Below are 17,896 nucleotides of genomic sequence, written 5' to 3'. Positions count from 1 at the left end.
GGCCCAACAATAAACAGATTGCGGCAGTGTTGCCGCAATCTGTCTCACGAAAGATAAATGCATGGATGAGTTTCTCCAGATCCTTTTGGGACATTAGCCCTTTAATCCTACAAGCGTTTTGCAGGTGATAGAAGACCGACTTTGTAACTGTCTTTATGTGTCTTTAAATGTTCAGGTCTGAACCATTGATGCAAGCCAGGATGGATTCATGCTCTCATTATACATCCCGATACTGACTCTACCATCTGCATGGAAGATGTTGCAGCTGATTTATAGAATCAAGCAACATTTTTCCAGTCTGAGGGAGACGAAATAAAAAAGAAAAGGCCGACCTGGTAGGTTATGAAGAAGGTCTGCAACGCGGTGTTTCGTTCTCGGAGAGGCTGCCATACCGTAATTAATGCCTAAAAAGGGTTAATTGTCCAGCCAGAAGGTGGCGATAGTGGTAGCTGAATTGATAAACCGGTTAAAAGACTTCGGAAGAAAACCCTGTGCAGCAGGAAGCACTGCGATTGGTAATCTTGAGAAGTTTCTACCGGCGTGCTGCGCGGCTCGCGTTTCTGCCCCCGAGTCCGCTCYTGGTAACCTTCCCGCTCCTCAGCAGCTACGACCCGGGACAAAGCCTCGCCTGTTCTGCAGTTGTTTGCTCCTTTAGGGCAGCATGTCGGATTACGGCGGAGTCTCTTCTAACGGTGTTGGCGCTGGGGTGAAAAAAGACGCCTTTGCAGACGCCGTTCAACGAGCCAGACAGGTCAGTCTGAAACGGAGGAAGCTAGCTAGCTGCTAGCATAGCTGATGTTAGCTTCTCACTGCCATTCATTGATTTTCTGCCTTTATTTATGTTTAATTCGTCGTTTTTAAAAAATGTAGACCATAGAATTAAAATGTAAACCTTTAATTTACACATACGAATATTTTAGTATCTGTTTTTATTCATGTATTTGCGTAAAAACAAGCTACGTTAGCTCGGTTACCTAGTTAATGTTCAAGCTGATCGTAGAGGTCTGTTAGCATCCTATATGAAACCTAATCTAAAATGTTACTTAACTGTCGGCTGTTCTATTTAAGCTCTATCTCGCAGTTTTGCTACAGATCATTTGAAATAATTCGTGTAATGACCGAAAACGTCTTGTTTACATTTTATCAATCGATGAGAAGACACATGTTGAAAACGTGTCTGAGTACGAGAACCTAAAACAGACTTGGAAAACGTTATTTCACAGTTGATTTGTCTGTTAATTATTATAAGTAAACACCCATCTAACCCAAGGTATTTCTTAACTTAGGTTAGAAAAGAAATAAAATTTATTCGATCTTTCATTCATTTTGAATTTATACTTTAAAGACACTGCTGAACATCTGTAGTGTTTTTTTTTCACGTAGCTTACAAACAGAAAAATTATTTGAATACTAACACAATAAGCGTGTGATAAATAAAGGTCCCCGATTTTCCAGCGGTCCTCAAAAATGTACACGTCCCTGGTGAAATCCCACGTTTTTCACACCTGAGGTTCAGGCCGTAATAAACGAGCATTCAGAAATCCCAACAATGTTTAATCAACTTTAAAACGAAATCACTGATTCACATTGATGACCAACAGGAAGGCAAACGGTCAGCCAAACAGTACGACAAGCAAGAGTGGAGCACAAAATGACTGAACTATTTAACATTTATAAAAACAATTAATAAAATGTGCTTTTTTTTAAAGCATTTTATAAAGTACAGCTTTACGTATTAAATAAATCTGCACCCGTTGTTTTTGTTTTGCTTACCTCAGACTCTGAAAAGTTTAGACGATTTGGTTCATTCATTAGTGAAGTCACGTCAACCATCAGAGAGAGCTGGAATGTCCTTTTCCTTCTTCTCACAAAACTCCTGAATCTGTTATTGAAGAGACAAAACAACAAATGTCTTAAGAAATAAATCTTTCAGTTTTAATGTCACACATGTAATCAGCGACGGTGAATCTGGGGGGAATGAAATAAAGGTTAGCTATTCTAGTTGTTTTGTTTTTTCTTCTCCCTTTAGTTAAAGCAGTAGTTTGAGGTTTTAGAATATCAAAAAAACAATTTGACTGTATAAAGGTTTCATTCAGAGGACACTTACAAAAAAAATTAATTTCTAAACATGTTTTAAAATTTGACGATTGATACCAATACCAAGACACGGCTTAAATGAAATATGAATATTTCACACACTACTGCGCTGACGATATGTTCGCATTAGGTAGTGCAGCTTTAGTTTTATGTTTCGGGTGATTTATTCAATATTGCACAGTGCTTGCCATGGTTTCTGAAGACCGAGTCTACTTCTGGTCGGACCGGGTCTCTAAAGAAAACAAGCAGTTTAATAAATTAATATTGAAGTCTGCAGCATGCAAATAATTGTCTCTCAAACGCAGAGAGATGGAAACTGCAAATAAACAAAAATATTAAATGAGCTGCAGCTGGTTTTGTTTTTTTAACCTACCATTTGTGTTCTGCACGCTTCAACCCTACTGAGAAGTGGGGTTGCAGAACAGAATAAGTCCAGTGAAAACGTCCCAGTCTCACTAAAGTTTCATGAAACCTTTGAGAAATTGCTGTGATCTGGTTAAAACTAAACAGTTGTAAAAACTGTGTTCGGAACAGAAACGGAATGACCAAAACCATGACAGTGACAGCTGAAGACTTTTCAGCCAGCTGACTGGCTGTGCTCAGCAGCATTTGTGAGAGGATTAGATTTTCTTTCTATCAGGGCTGCAACCAACGACTCTTTTAGCAATCAGTTAATCTATAGACTATTCTGACAATCCGATAAAGAAAATGGCACATTCTACAGAGTTTTCATTCAACAATTTAAGCAATTTTATGCAATATTAGAAACGTAGTAAGTGCAAATAATTTTGTTTTTTAAATTAAGAAAAACATTTTATTGCCTAAAATGCAACACCACACCATAAGGAAATGTGAACCAGGTGAAGATAAAACTATAGAGGTCTTGACTAAACCATATCTACAAACATGTTTTTGCCTTAAGTACAAAATGTTTTTTTTTTTTTTTTTTTTTTTTGTACAGTCTTGGCTTTTACTGTTCTGAACATATGCATTTTTTCAGTAAAAGGCCTTTTGAGTTTGAATACTCCAGCTAATTAATTGATTACTAAATTAGTTGAGGGTTATTTCAATAATTGATAAATCCAGTTTCAGCCCTACTCCCTATAGAGCCACAGAAAACTCATCTCTGGCATTTCAGTGAAAGTACTTCAAGCAGTAGGTACAGGATGATGGACAATTTGACTGATTTTGAAACTAGCGCTGGTACCAGTAACTGACCCACTACCAGTCCTAAATATTAACTGGTCTTTCTGACTTAATAGTCAGTTTGTCTTTTTCTTCTCCCTCTGCTCTGTAGATCGCAGCTAAAATCGGTGGAGAGACTGTGCCCCAAGTGACAAACAACGGAGGAGCTGAAAGTTATCCATTCTCTGCACAGAAACGATCCCTTGAAGAAGGAGGTGGGGAATCCAAATCAAATGAGCACTTGGTCAACATTCGCTTAGTAGGAATGCTCAACTTTTTGTTTTCTTTCAGATGAGCCCGATGCTAAGAAGTTAGCATCACAGAGCGAAAGAGATTCCGCAATGTGTACGTTAAAAACACTCTGTGGATTTCTGAAAAGCTTTTGCTTTACTTATTCTCCAATTAATTGTGTTCTCCTCTTTTCTCTCCCTCGCAGCTATTGGAGCTCAGTTAGCTGCTCTCTCCCAACAAAGGTGGGTTTTTTTCCCTCTGCGTTTATTTTTTTTTTTACACAAACACTTCAGCCTTAGCTGTTGTGTTAAACTGATTGTTTTCCTTCTCCTGTATCTCCAGTGTCAGGTCCTCCACTATTACAGAAGAGTACAAGGTGCCTGACAGCATGGTTGGCCTCAGTGAGTACAAGAACATATATTTCACTTCAACTACACAGAACAGGGCTTCATGTTGCATTTGTTCAAATTAAATTCAAAACTTTTTTTTTTTTTCTTTTGTTCCCATCAGTCATCGGACGGGGAGGGGAACAGATCAACAAAATACAGCACGACTCTGGCTGCAAGGTCCAGATTGCACATGGTGAGTTCTGTGAATCACTTTATTTTAAGCCACCACTGTACAATAAATACAACAGGCATTTTGTCTCGTTTGTTTACAGACAGCGTCGGTCTTCCAGAAAGAAGCATTTCCCTGACTGGATCACCAGAGGCAGTACAGTAAGTTTGGAAACCCAATTGTTGTTTTTTTTTTGTTGTTGTTGTTTTTTTAAATAATTCAGTTAGCTTTTCTTTTTCTTTTTTTTAATTGAAAATTATTCAATTTAGGGTTGGTAAATCCACTACAAAATAACCTTCCTGTTACCATTAGAAATTTGTTTACTTCCTGACAGCGTTGGTAACTGTAGCTGCATTTCTATTACGAATGTATGCAAAACTTTTGTCAATGTTCTGCTAATATCAAAAATACAGTTTCTTTTTTTTTTGCGGTATTTCAGTTAAATAAGAAATGCAACTAAAATCACATGTGAGTGAATAAGTCTGTTCTCAGGGTAAGCCATTAACAATCATGGAGGCGACGGATGTAAACAAAAAATGGATATTTCAGGCGTGGCACTGTAGGAGACGTCGGGATCTTATCCATCTACACTCCCATGTAGATGAACAAGATGGCAAACATATGCAGCGTTTTTGGGAAATTGTAGTCGGCGATTTTACAGAAGCTCTATGGATTCAATACTTTCTGATRGCAAACTCAACTTCTGATGAACTGCATGATGTTGTACAACCTCTAAAGTCAACTGAGCAATGTCTAAGTGATTTTACTTTTAATTGTTTTTGAATTGGATCCAAAAGGACGAAAAAGATCTTGCTTTTCTGCATTTTCAATTTTAGTCTCGGATCAAAAATACGAAATGCAAAAATACGACCAGAGGACCAAATTAGATTTTAAGATTTTGTCGCTCAGGCTTTTGTAACCCCCCAAAACATTTTTTTCCCCAAAATTTACATTTTCTCCCAGGAGGGCCAAGGCTTTTCTAGAGGACATTGTGTCCAGAGGTCACGATTCAAGTAACGGTCAGTCCGGCTCCATGCAAGAGATCATCATCCCTGCAGGAAAGGCCGGCCTTATTATTGGTAAAGGAGGGGAGACAATCAAACAGCTCCAGGTGAGTCGTCTGTGCTTAGGAGAAATATTTATAGAATCAAATGCTCTGTAAAGTGCCGTTTTTGTTGTGTTTTTGTGTGTGTTTTTTTTATAATCGGTGCATCATGTTCCTGTGATAAATTTCTAGGAGCGAGCTGGAGTTAAAATGATTCTTGTTCAGGACGGATCACAGCCACCAAACATAGACAAACCCTTACGCATCATCGGAGACCCTTACAAAGTGCAGGTACCGTCTGGATGCAGACAACACGGGTTCGTTTTAAGACGACATGTCCGCTTTCGTTTCTCACCGCCTCTTTTCTCGGCGTGTTCCTGCTGCAGCAAGCAAAGGAGATGGTGAACGAGATTCTACGAGAACGGGATCACGCTGGGTTTGGAGACAGGAATGAATACGGATCGAGGATGGGAGGCGGCGGCGGCATTGATGTAAGTGATTCCTATTAAAATGTTAACGACACAGTCGCTTGAAGTTGAGCGTATTTCAGAGTTGGGATCAGATGTCTTGTAATCCTACAGATAGCTGTACCGCGACAGTCTGTGGGAGTTGTGATCGGTCGCAGTGGGGAGATGATAAAAAAAATCCAGAGCGATGCCGGTGTGAAGATCCAGTTTAAACCAGGTAAACCACACACAGGCCACATGCTGTTAGTGTTTTTGGTGACGAGAACTGACTTGATTTCAGTACAAAAAGCTGAATCATACATTATTTTTGCTTTTTTAGAACTTGTTTCTAGTTATGGATTTTTTTTTCATCTCTTAAAATTATAATTCACAAAATTAGGATTTTGTGTGCAACTTGTACACTCAATTGTCTATATTAAAACAACTCCAAAGGGACTTAAAATGTTTGTTCCTTTTTTTTTACTATCAAATGTCAACACAGTCTTACTAAAAAACTCTCTAAACAACAACTTTGACTGTCTTTAAGTAGTTTAATTGTTGTATAATTTTATGAACTGATAAAAATAAGCCATAATTTGCTCTTTCTGAAATACTAGAACACATTAATAAAACCAAGTCCGTTCATAAAGTGCCTAAATTATTGTGGCGCTTTGAGTGAGAGAGAACATTATGAAGCGGTTTAGGTTCTACAAAACTGTGCAGGCTGTGCACAGCTTTGCACAGCCTGCAAAACTGGTTGTCAGAGCTGGTTGTCATGACAACCAGCTCTTTACATCCAGGGCCAAATCTTGCATGCGATGATGAAAATATTACCTTTATGGTATAGATCCTGAAACACTGTCGTTCACCCTGCTCCAGCTCTGGTCTTTTAGAGTTGTTTATTAATACCTTATAAATTACAGATGACGGTACAGGCCCCGATAAGATTGCACACATCATGGGCCCTCCGGACCAGTGTCAGCACGCTGCTTCCATTATCACTGAGCTGCTGCAGAGCATCCGTGCCCGAGATGAAGGCGGGCAGGGGGTGAGTCAGAGGGAAGCTCTGGACTTCAGATGTTTGTTCCCGTGATTCTGATGGAGGGAACAAATGGCATGTTGCTGACTGGTGTACGGCGTCTCTGCTACAGGGCCCTCCAGGTCCCGGTATGTCGTCGGGAGGCCGAAGTCGTGGTGGAGGTCAGGGCAACTGGGGCCCTTCAGGAGGAGAGATGACCTTCTCAATTCCCGCGCACAAATGCGGGCTTGTCATTGGCAGAGGAGGAGAGAACATCAAGTCCATCAACCAACAAACTGGGGCGTTTGTGGAGATTTCCCGTCAAATGCCGCCGAACGGCGACCCAAACTACAAACTGTTTATCATCAGAGGCTCCCCGCAGGAGATCGACCACGCCAAGCAGCTCATAGAAGAAAAGATTGAGGTAAGTTTTAGGTAGGCTAGTTATTAGAAAGTCGCGCAACTTCTCGACCAATCCTTGAACGGTTTGATCTGGTTTTCCCAGGGTCCTTTGTGTCCAGTAGGCGGTGGTCCCGGTTCTGGAGGTCCAGGTGGGCCGATGGGTCCCTATAACCAAAATCCCTATAATGCAGGGCCTCCTGGTGGAGCGCCGCAGTAAGTACAACACGCTGCATTTGTTGGTTTATTTACATTTAGGCTTGATTGAAGTGTTCAAAGTGTTGTCTAACTTTGTAGTGGAGCTCCTGGGGGTCCCCAGTATTGTTCTCAAGGCTGGGGAAATCCTTACCAACAGTGGCAAGCTCCAAACTCACATGACCCCAGTAAGTGTCTCCTATTGGCCACATTCTCTTTTTCTGTGGTTTTGAAAGCATGGTTTATTTTATTGGTGGGTTTTTTTTATTTTTATTCTCTTTAGACAAAGCAGCTGCAGATCCAAATGCAGCATGGGCAGCGTACTATGCTCAATATTATGGACAGCAGCCAGGGGGCGCCATGGCCCCCCAGGCACCAGGTGCCCCTGCAGCAGCTGGGGACCAGGGCCAAGGAGCTCAGACTTGTGGGGGCCAGCCTGACTATACGAAAGCCTGGGAGGAATATTATAAGAAGATGGGAATGAGTAAGTTGGATGTGATGAAACAAAATCTGACTGAACTTTGAAATGCAGTTAAGTGGCCCGGGCTGTACCAGTCGATCTGCCACAGATTTTAATCCTCTAAATTTCTCCTGAATGGCTCTGATTGGTCAGCGATAGGAGCAAATACTGAATTTATAGCAAATACTGAATTTATGTTGATGCTTTTTGGTCAGGGTATTAGTGTGTTAAGAAAAACCACAATATGGCTATTACGAATAGAAACGATCAACTGATGATTAATCTTCAACTAATGGTTTATTAGATTAAAATTGGTAACAATCGATAATAACAGTCCTCTTAGACTTTCTTTCAGTGTTGTAGTTTTGTTGCCATCCAGCAGAGGGCACTGCTGGTCCTCCTTAAGCAGAGCCACTTGATCAGGAATAAAGGTGGCAGGGCCATACAGAGTCTGGTTTTGGATGCAAAATCTTTTTTACTTATCAATTATTGCCTTGTCAGAATCTGCTGATGAAACCTCAAAGAAAACTGGAGAAGAATATTAACCAGGAAGAGCGTGCATCTTTAGACTTGGTCACAGACGCTCAAGTCTTGCAACAAATTGCTTCTTTCTTCTCCTTTTTTTTTTACGTTTTCTAACCTTCATCAGATATTCAGCAGACAGAGCACAGATAATGACGATCTAAAATTGATATTTGAGTTCAAAAACCCAAACATTAAACAAAACGGCCTCATCTGACTAGCGTCAGTGTCTGTAGAATGACACTCTTCAATCTTGACTCCTTTAATAAAATAACTGGTGCATTTCTAATCGATTTTAATTCAACTGATGGATTTTTTTCCCCCCCAGCTCAGCCAGGTGGAGCAGCAGCAGCCACTCCAGGCTCTGCACCAGTCGCTGCAGCTGCAGCACCAGGTGGCAGTGATGCTGGTGGACAGCAGGACTACAGTGCAGCCTGGGCTGAGTACTACCGACAACAGGCCGCCTACTATGGACAGGCAGGACAAGCTCCCGGACAGGCAGGTGGTCCACAGCCGGGACAGCAGGTAATGCACMTCGTTGCTTCTGATGAGACTCTATTTATTTACTCTATTAGAGGACCTCAGCGCACAAAAATAATAATCTTGTGTCTGTTTTCTCTTTTCAGCCCCAGTAAACCCTTTGTTGATCTGTTGGACGGATGTATTGGATCTCAGGATGCGTTTATTTTTCCTTTATTTGGCTTTAATAAGACAAGGCCAAGGTCTGCTTATAACGTTATCCATGTGACATACTTTTTTTATGGATTTAAAAAGGGGAACACATTGCGCCCATAAATTGAACAAAGCACTAAATACCTTTCCTGTTCGGTTTTCCCTTTACATGACTGCCTCACCTCATTATTCAAGTAAAGGTTTAATTTTTTTTTAGTATTTTTTTTTTTTTATGAAAATGTGAAATGAGCAATTTTGCTTGCAAGCTATCACAACAGCATCTCAATACTGATTCACATTTAGTATTTCCCTTCAGTTTTCAGAGGGTACAAAAAGCTGTCTAGCAGTATTTTGAATATATTCACTAATTATCTTTGTATGAAAGATAATTGCAAAGTTGTTTCGACCTAGGTACTTTTTTTAAAAAACATTCCTAGTGTTTAATTTGCAGGTGTTAATCTTCCTGCCGTGAGGATTTTTTAATTGTATTCTTTTTTCAAGAGGGTATTGAGTGTTTGTAATACCTGTAATGCTACTGAATGCTACAGAAACTGAATGCGGTTTGGCAGCAATTGGTCACTAATTGTCCTACTAACTGTAGGCTGGTTGTGTGTGCATGTATATTTGTGTGCTTGACTACCCTCCTTTTCATTCTCAGCTTTACTTTTGAAACATTTCTTCCATTAGGTTCTGTCCTATTTTTACTTTTTTTTTTGTTTGTTTTTTTACGGTTTGTTTTTAAAGACTTCAATAAAACATTAATATGATACCGCTGTGTTGGTGTGGTTAAATTCTTATCCACTTAGTGATTTCATATTCTTTTTCATGGAGAAATATTAACCAAGCCACATTTAAACCTCCCAGTGTGCGTGTGTACTGCAGGGGCGTTACCTGTTTTAGCTCAACCCTTTGAAGTTTTGATTGAAATGTCCACCAACCAATAGGAGTTCAGTGTTGTATTGTGGGAACCAATCAGGATGCACCTTGCTTCAACTGGGAACAACGGCTCAGTAGGATATGGCGCCCAGCTCGAAATCTGAAAAGGACGATAGCAAACAGAAAACACCAAGAAAACATAAAGATCATGTCGTAAAGCTTCTAGTACGTGGCAAGGCGAGTATATATAATATTGACCTAAAAATAGGAATCTTGTCAAGAGACGTAGACGGACTAGTTGAGACCTCCCCGTTTTTGCAACCAATGAGGCTACTAGCCAGTTGCTAACTAGCTCTGCAGCTAACCAAGAAACAACTGGCTAGTGTCAGGTGGCTAATTAAGCTAATGCTACAAACAGTAAACCGTTGCCGTTTTCTGGTATTTTAACGTTTTCCCAACATTTTGTGTTCGATCGCACTTGCTAAGGAGCGCAGGCTGGTTTTTAGAATGAAGCTGACCGATAACAATAGGTCAGTAACAACATAAACGAATTTTTTTTTCTTGCTATAATTCGTCAATGTCTGATACTACCTGTCTCAATTTATTTTAACTTTTTAAATAAATTGAGCTCAATTATCAGGCCAGTTGTTTTTGACGATTTATTTTATTGTATAATTACAGGACTCTGTCAATTCAAAATGCTAATAAACTTCAGACCTGAATATTTAAGAGTTCGTCCATGACTTTCATAAAATGTGAAGGCATTGAAAGAGAACAAGTAGCTTCACCTTCCTAATTAAACGAGTTCTCTGATCACACCCCAAAACCTTTCTGATTTCAAGAGTTCTGCATAAAGACATTTTTCTTTTGTACTTTTTATCTATTAATTCTCTTCTGGCCGTTTTTTACCAGGGAGATAGAGGCTGACTGATGATCACAACTTGACAGTGTTGGTCTCCTGAAGCCTCGCTTTCTCTGAACTCTGCAAACCTAATCCTCCTAATATGCTTAAATTCAACAAGTATTCAAGTTTATGCGGCTTGAAGTTAGAAAATACACATAAAATTGAGTGGGAAAATTTCTAAGTTGCCTTATAATTGTGCAAACAGAGGTTATAATGTTTATATTTAACTTTTTGAAATAATTTCTGAAATGAATAATTTAATTTATTAGGATTGAACTGTAGAAAACTGGCCTGTCACTGTTTTGTTGCTACCATTTGCTTTTGTTCCACAGCTGTCGGGACAGTTTTCTCAGCGCCTGTTCAGGAAGCTGCCGCCTCGAGTTTGTGTCCCATTGAAGAATATTGTCAGCGAGGAGTTCCTCAGAGCAGGGTCTGTGTTTCTTAATATTTATTAAAAAAAAAATTTACTTGTCTGTAAGTTAGTTTTAGAAGTGAAGATCCTTTTCAGACCTTTCATCAACACAGGTTGGATATAAATGGAAGCACAAAACCATTTTATCTACCTGAATGATTGATAAAATCATCAAACCTTTTATTAAACCTCATTCAGGTTTGATAAAATCTGAATGTCATCTCCTTTACTCTGTCATCTCCTTTACTCACAAATGATCACTTAGCCACTTTACCCAGTGGACTTTCAGCTAAACAACAGACAACAGGTCTTTAGAAATTTCTGTAACAGAATAAATGCAGGAGTTATTGGAGATTTCTCCAGCTGCAGGGAGCAGAAAAAAAAAATTCTTAGAAGAAAGAAAAATTGAATGGGAAATGTTTCCAGTCTGAAAAACATTGGCAGCCATGGTGTTGAAACTGAAGACGTGCTATCCATCACTCTGACTGAGCGGCCAAAATAATATCATCTTGTTATGCTAAACTCTTAAAAAAAACAACAAAAAAACAGAAAAGGATATTGGTCTGATCACTAAACAGTTTCAAACTGATCCTAATCAAGTTTTAAGTTTCAAATCAACATAATGAACTAATGTTACTGATATAACTTATCTTATTGCTGCTCTATTTAGTAGCAGTAGCAGCACTATTTGTTGTTTTTCTGTTTTTAATCAAAGCAGTTCTTATACATTTTCATATATTTTATTGTAAGTATATTGTTGCTGCGTTATATTTCCAGAAGGTTATCATACTGTTAGAATCTCATTTGGAAAAAAATGCCTATTTCAGATTTTGATAAGCTGYGTTTATTGGGGGACATTTAGGCCTTAAAGACACAATATAATACAACTAAAGACGAGTAAAACAGTTTGAATCTTTAGATTTTTAATCGGTACAGTCATCTTTTCATTCAGCCTTAATTGGCAAATAATTGGATGAAAATGTAAGTAATGCTTCACATTTTCACACCAGCAGGTGAAATGAGTTTCAAAACCAGTTGGAATGACAGAAACTGCACTACGTTTTAAAAATAGCTCATCATCACTGTGTCAGTGTGCAGCTTTTTATACTGCACATTTATTCCAAGTGTTTTGAATCGAGTCTCTCTGCAGCAGAGAGCCGTACCTGATTCGCATCACTGTGCTCACCAGGCTAAAGGTCGCACAGTGTGTGGGAACAATTGTAGCGAAAGCTGTGAAAGAGAGGAGTGGTGAACGAGTAGATTTGGTACAACTGATATGATTATCACAGTATTAAATGTAATACTGCGCTTGCAGGATTTTTAGCCTTAATGCCAATGTTTTCTTTTTCTAAAGCGTGAAACGGGATTCCTACATGCTGTCGTGTATACAAATAAACACTAATAATTGTAGAAAACCCATACAATTTTCTCTAAAAATGTGCATTATAGCATCGTTGTCAGAGAGAAGTTATCAAGAAAAACAGTACATGCATGTAAAACTGCCAATGAAGATTTTCCCATTGATTATTGGGAATGGTCTAAGTCATTTTCTGCTAGCCGTCGTTGCTAAAGTGTTGCAGCTCAAAGGGCGTTAAGTGTTGCCGTTCGGTTCCAGGCACATCTTCCTCGGCTTCACCAAATGCGGCCGCTACGTTCTGTCCTACACCAGCGACTGCGGAGAAGACGACGACTTCTCTTTCTACACCTACCACCTCTACTGGTGGGAGTTCAACCTGCACAGTCGACTCAAACAGGTGAGCGGAAGGAAACCAGAGCGCCCCCTGCAGGTGTTTTGATTGGCGGACCTCTTGTCCGAGCGTCTTTCCCCCCATTGTTCTCTTCAGGTCCATCATGTGCGGCTGTTTGCGGGCGAGGAAATCTACAGCGACCTGTACCTCACCGTGTGCGAGTGGCCAAACGACCACACCAAAATTGTCATCTTTGGTTTCAAGTAGGAAATGTTGATGGCTCACTTGATCTAGGATTCTGACGTTTAGCTAAGAGGGTTTTTTCCCCCCCTCTCAGTACACGCAGCTCAAGTTCTGTGTTGATGAACCTGATGATGAGCGACGAGAACAACCGGGACATCTACATCACCGTCGCCTCCATGCCTCCGTCCCGGCCATGCTCAAAGTGCTGTCCGCTTCCTTCGGCCACAACCATACGGACAGGTGAAGCTTCGTGCGCGCCGCGCGCTCCTGCTCTCTCCTCTCGCCTTCTTCTCCCCAGCCGCATTAATCCGTTTGTGTCCCACAGGAAGTGGTGAGTGCCTTGAACACGGGTACGTGCTGAACAGCAGGTACCAGGTGGTGTACCCGTTTCCCACCTTCCAGCCAGCTTTCCAGTTGAAGAAGGACCAGGTTGTCCTGTTGAACACTAGCTACTCTCTGGTGGCCTGTGGCATCTCGCTCTGCCCCGGTGAGGCCAAAACACAACGAGAACCATCTAAAAAGTCGGCGCTTTCACACCTAATGCAAAATAGAATAAAAGCAGTGTTTAACTTCACATCCACTTTAAATACATACATCACAGGTCAGGTTTTGTTTTTTCCCTAATCTGTTTTCACTTTCTTTTCAGAAAAACAAGACCAGTCATCGCAGATCCTTTATACAAAGGGAGCTGCCCAGTCAACTCAAACCTCATCATCTCTTTCCTCAACATCACCTGACTCTTCATCGTTACCTCAGGGATCTCCAGAGAGCCGACTTTTTCCGTGCAGGCCCCCTCCGGTTCCCTCGTCGCCCAGCCAATCGCAAGCAGCCATCAGAGCCCGGGAGTTTGCAGCCGACCTTTTCCGGCGAGCCCAGGGAGGGTTTGGAGTGACCAGAGAGACCGAGCGCCCCGGGGAGAGGAGAACAGCCGACGGCGACGAAAAGGAGGCGCCGCATAAAGTGGCAGACAAAGGGATAAACGCAGACCCCTCGAGAGCGGAGGAGGATTGCAAAGACAGGAGAGCGGAGGACAGACGGACTAGTTCGCAGCAAGCGTCTACGTCGTGCGGAAGCCCTCGTGTCGCCACGTCTTCCGCCTCTCCTCCGTCATCGCTTCCATCGACCTCGGCGCCGTCCTCAAGCCAGGATACGAGCCCCAGCGAACCCGGATACGTCAACTACTCTCGTCTCCACTACCGCCTCCAACAGCAGGGGGCAGCAGAGCAGAGTTCAGGAGGAGCCGGTGGTGAGGGTTTCAGTGCCTCAGAGTTCCTTCCACACTTTCCTCACTAAACTAATAGTTTGTTTTTTCAGGCTACGAGGAGGACAAAGTCCAGCTGCCCTTCACTGTCACTGATCTAAAAGGGAGAAACCTGCAGCTGGTCACTGGGCCGCATAATGGACAGGTGTGTGTGTGACATTATGTTAGAGAATACATCCGTCAGACACAACCTTAACTGGAGGTAAAATAAATGCTTGATATAACTTTTGCAATCACATACTGACCTGCTTCTATGTTAGTCGTAATGTTGTGGGGTTTCCATGGTGTTTTGTGCTCCATTAATTGAATATATAGTTGTAATAGCGGAGCAAACCATTTAATTTCCCATTTGGACGGTTTCAAGCTGCCTCTGCGTTTCTGTGGCAGAGCGTTTGTGTAGAACAGCTGACTCTGGACTTCGAGTATCTCATCAACGAGGTGATCAGGAACGACGCCGCCTGGGCTCCTCTGTTCTGCTCCTTCAGCGATTACGACGTCGTGATCCTAGAGGTAAACACACACCCGCTCACTCGGCACGAGTCACACAGTTCAAACCTGTAAAGGATATCTGCAGAATTGGGACATGTGCAGTTAAAGCAAGAGTTAGTTTATTAAAAACTTTTCATTCAGCGGCTCCCAGAAATGTTCAAACCGTTGCTAAATGTCAGCATTTTTTTCCAGTTAAACTGTGGATGTATATATATATATATATATATATATGTAATATACGTATTAAAAAGACAGTAAAAAAAAAAACAGTCAGGGTTTCTGCCAAAGACCCCAGCAGCAACACAGAAGAAGTAGCAGGAATTTCCCACAAGGCTGCTTCTGTCAACATGAAGCCAAAAATATTACAAACTCAAGACGTGGGACGATTATGGACTGAGAGCTGGAAACGAAAAGTGTTATTTCAGCACAAGTGTTTTAACTTTTGAGAGGCACTCTGTATTTGTACCAGTTTTTCGAAACTGATAWTTTGAATATGAAATCTGGGCACTTAAATTTGGACAAATTGTGAAGTTAGATGATTTCCTGAAAACATAAAACATGAAAGATTAGCCCTATCTCAGTTTTCTTTACTCCTCCAGTCATTATAAAGTTTTGGTAAAGATAAAAGAAAGGATAGATGCTATTATAGCTAATCTGGTTTTTACATATTGTTTCTGACACTTTTTTGAAAACTTTGTTTTTGTGTGAACCCTACCCTGATGCTGCTGTTACACCCAAATCGGTCCTTTGCTGGACAATGAAGTCTGTTTCTATTCCATTCTAAAGTATCTCCTGTTGTTTGCCTGTACAGCAGGAATCCTCTAGACTCTGGTTTATTTAACATGGTGATAAATGAGAAATGTCAGGTAAATACATAAAGAGGGCTTGATGCTCCTCAGGTTTGCCCAGAGACCAACATTGTGATGATCAACATTGGTCTGCTGTTGTTGGCCTTCTCTGTCTCAGACGAGGAGCACTGCAGGTACTCTTCCTCTTCCTCTTCCTCCTGATTCTCCTCTTTAGCCTTTCAGCTCAGCGTTTCTCTCATCTCCGTTCTCATTTCGTGTCTTTCAGGCCAAACACGTACCATTCCAACCTGCAGGTCAGTTGGGACCTTAACACAGGCGTGTGTTGCACTGTGGGTGTGGGTGACCTAACGGAGGTCAAGGGGCAGACTAGGTGAGCGCGCACACACACACACACACACACACACACACACACACACACAGATCTGGCTGTTCCTTGAAAAGCGTAAGGTGTAAGGGTCATTCCTCTCTGTCCCTGGTAGTGGGAGTGTGTGGAGTTCCTACAGAAAGTCGTGTGTGAACACCGTGATGAAGTGGTTGGTTCCTGAGAGCAGCTCTCGCTACATCAACCGCATGACCAACGAAGCTCTGCACAAAGGTGGGCGTAGGCTTACACACACACACACACACACACACACATACACACACACACACACCTGTCTCACATCATCACAGGCGTCAAATTAACTGGAATGAACATAAAAATAATTTTGGGTGTTTTTATCGATTAATCTAAATTTTGGTTTTTGGAAGATCTGGATTTTTTTTTTCATCAACGCTGTCCTCTTAGTTTCCATAGCGATGTGACGTCAGCACGCCCTGAGCCGTCATCTTGCTTGACAGCCATGTTTTACAGCTTCTGTTTATCTGGACTCAGCGCAGTACTAGGGCTGGGCTAAGATTTTTTTTATTATTATTTTTAATTACGAGAATAAATCAAGCAATTACCAGGATCCAGTCGTAATATTAGAGAAATGAAGTAGAACTTTTATGAGAACTCCAACATGACAACTAGCAAAACATAGTGAAAATGAGGACTTGAAGTTATACTTTGGTATCGGTTTCACAGATAAGGAAATATTTGATCTTTTAACACATCGACGTTAAATAATTAACACTAGCAGGTCTTTGAAACGATGGTGGAAATAAAAGTAAAGTTCCATCTGTTAATCCATTTGTGCCTCCATCCATCCACTCATCCTATAAATTGATCTTTCCATCCTTCCATCCTTCTTCCCAGTTTATTAAGTTAGGAGATCTCACAGCTTTAAGATGAACTGAGAACTCTGGAAATTTGAGTAAAAATCTATTAAGTTTTGTTGACCGAACCCCTGCCTCATTTTAAATAGTAACTGTGGGGGGGGGAACACTGTTCCTACAAAATGTAATGTCTTGATCAACTTGTCTCGCTCAGGCTCGTCTCTGCAAGTGTTGGCAGACAGCGACCGATGCACTTGGATTGTATTATGAAGGGAAATTTGGAAGGAACAAGAGTTAAAGAAACCAAATCACACATTCACCCATGAAGACGCGTCGTCGCCTTCAGCGAACAGCTCACGTCACGGCAGCACTCCTCCACTGCAGAGGGTTTAAGTTTAAAGGTGTAATTAAAACTAACCAAACAAAGGCTTGTCTGCTGCAGATTTGTTTAGTTTATGTAGCTGTTTTGTAAATCTTTACTGTAATGTTGCAGCCACCGAAACCAAGAGCTGAACTGAACACAGATGTCCTTTGTACTTAGTTTTTTTTGTTTTTGTTTTTGTTTTTTACACAGGAAGGTATGCTGTTGATGTTTGTCTGACTCTGCGTTTGTTATAATTCAGTGTAGGTTTATTTGTGAGGATGAGCGTGAAGTGAACGTTGAAACTCGATGCATTCGGCTGCTTCTGAACAAGCGTTTCCTCTCAGTCTGGGTCAGTTCAGTTCGCTGCAGTGTTTTAAACCAGAACCAGCTCTGTACCGTTTTCATGTTCCCGTCATAATCATCTGCCAACTGGATTAGAAATGACTGACTGGAAATATTTTGTTAAATTAAAATATCTGAATTAAATTACATGTTTTGAGTCTTTTGTGTTCACAACCTGACAGATTTGTAACAGCGGCTTCATGTTACAAGATTGCATTTTAAAAGAGCGGTGTTATGTGTTTTCCAGGCACACGCTGTCATTTTCTAGCACAATTAAGTAACTGTTATGTTGATTTAATATAAAAATGCCATAAATATCAAGCATAAAAGAAATTTGACTTTGCAATTTAATGCCTTGAAATTGGCCTCTGTCTCTTTAAGAAGCTCCTGTTCTTTCTGTGGTATCTTTAAACATCTGGAAGCTGCTTGGTTTAGCTGGAGATTAAATTACATTTGCCAAAGCATCTGATGGATGGAAGGGTG

General features: G+C 41.0%; 3 protein-coding genes across 5 annotated transcripts in view; 2 read left to right on the top strand and 1 right to left on the bottom strand.

Moving 5' to 3' along the window:
* Nucleotides 1-407, bottom strand: part of LOC103465598 (regulator of G-protein signaling 5) — a 31,024-nt gene extending 30,617 nt beyond the window's left edge. Inside the window, exon 1 of the mRNA XM_008410583.2 lies at nucleotides 333-407. The gene's annotated coding sequence lies outside the window, so the exon portion shown is untranslated. The remainder of the gene's footprint in view (nucleotides 1-332) is intronic.
* khsrp (KH-type splicing regulatory protein) lies at nucleotides 43-8,996 on the top strand. 2 transcript variants are annotated; one of them, XM_008410619.2, is made up of 18 exons: nucleotides 43-335; nucleotides 3,395-3,497; nucleotides 3,574-3,627; nucleotides 3,719-3,755; nucleotides 3,856-3,914; nucleotides 4,024-4,095; nucleotides 4,175-4,232; nucleotides 5,035-5,182; nucleotides 5,309-5,407; nucleotides 5,503-5,607; nucleotides 5,698-5,800; nucleotides 6,486-6,610; nucleotides 6,714-7,004; nucleotides 7,086-7,195; nucleotides 7,277-7,362; nucleotides 7,458-7,658; nucleotides 8,485-8,681; nucleotides 8,783-8,996. In XM_008410619.2, exons 3-18 carry the CDS (start codon nucleotides 3,624-3,626, stop codon nucleotides 8,789-8,791), a joined length of 1,704 nt encoding a protein of 567 aa, XP_008408841.1. In that variant the 5' UTR covers nucleotides 43-335; nucleotides 3,395-3,497; nucleotides 3,574-3,623; the 3' UTR covers nucleotides 8,792-8,996. The 2 variants fall into 2 exon arrangements, with proteins under 2 accessions (XP_008408841.1, XP_008408833.1); XM_008410611.2 differs by lacking the exon at nucleotides 43-335 and adding an exon at nucleotides 535-751.
* Nucleotides 8,997-9,803: 807 nt separating this feature from the next.
* Nucleotides 9,804-17,557, top strand: dcaf15 (DDB1 and CUL4 associated factor 15). 2 transcript variants are annotated; one of them, XM_008410604.2, is made up of 13 exons: nucleotides 9,804-9,929; nucleotides 10,941-11,038; nucleotides 12,636-12,774; nucleotides 12,865-12,971; nucleotides 13,046-13,191; nucleotides 13,277-13,438; nucleotides 13,598-14,197; nucleotides 14,266-14,357; nucleotides 14,600-14,722; nucleotides 15,601-15,683; nucleotides 15,776-15,880; nucleotides 15,990-16,105; nucleotides 16,922-17,557. In XM_008410604.2, exons 1-13 carry the CDS (start codon nucleotides 9,846-9,848, stop codon nucleotides 16,975-16,977), a joined length of 1,911 nt encoding a protein of 636 aa, XP_008408826.1. In that variant the 5' UTR covers nucleotides 9,804-9,845; the 3' UTR covers nucleotides 16,978-17,557. The 2 variants fall into 2 exon arrangements, with proteins under 2 accessions (XP_008408826.1, XP_008408815.1); XM_008410593.2 differs by having other exon boundaries at nucleotides 9,805-9,941.
* The last annotated feature ends 339 nt before the right edge of the window (nucleotides 17,558-17,896 follow it).

Source organism: Poecilia reticulata, linkage group LG1 (assembly GCF_000633615.1).
Source record: "Poecilia reticulata strain Guanapo linkage group LG1, Guppy_female_1.0+MT, whole genome shotgun sequence".
Lineage (NCBI taxonomy): Eukaryota > Metazoa > Chordata > Actinopteri > Cyprinodontiformes > Poeciliidae > Poecilia > Poecilia reticulata.
The sequence above is the reverse complement of the archived record's forward strand: the minus strand, read 5'-3'. Positions and strand labels throughout refer to the sequence as shown.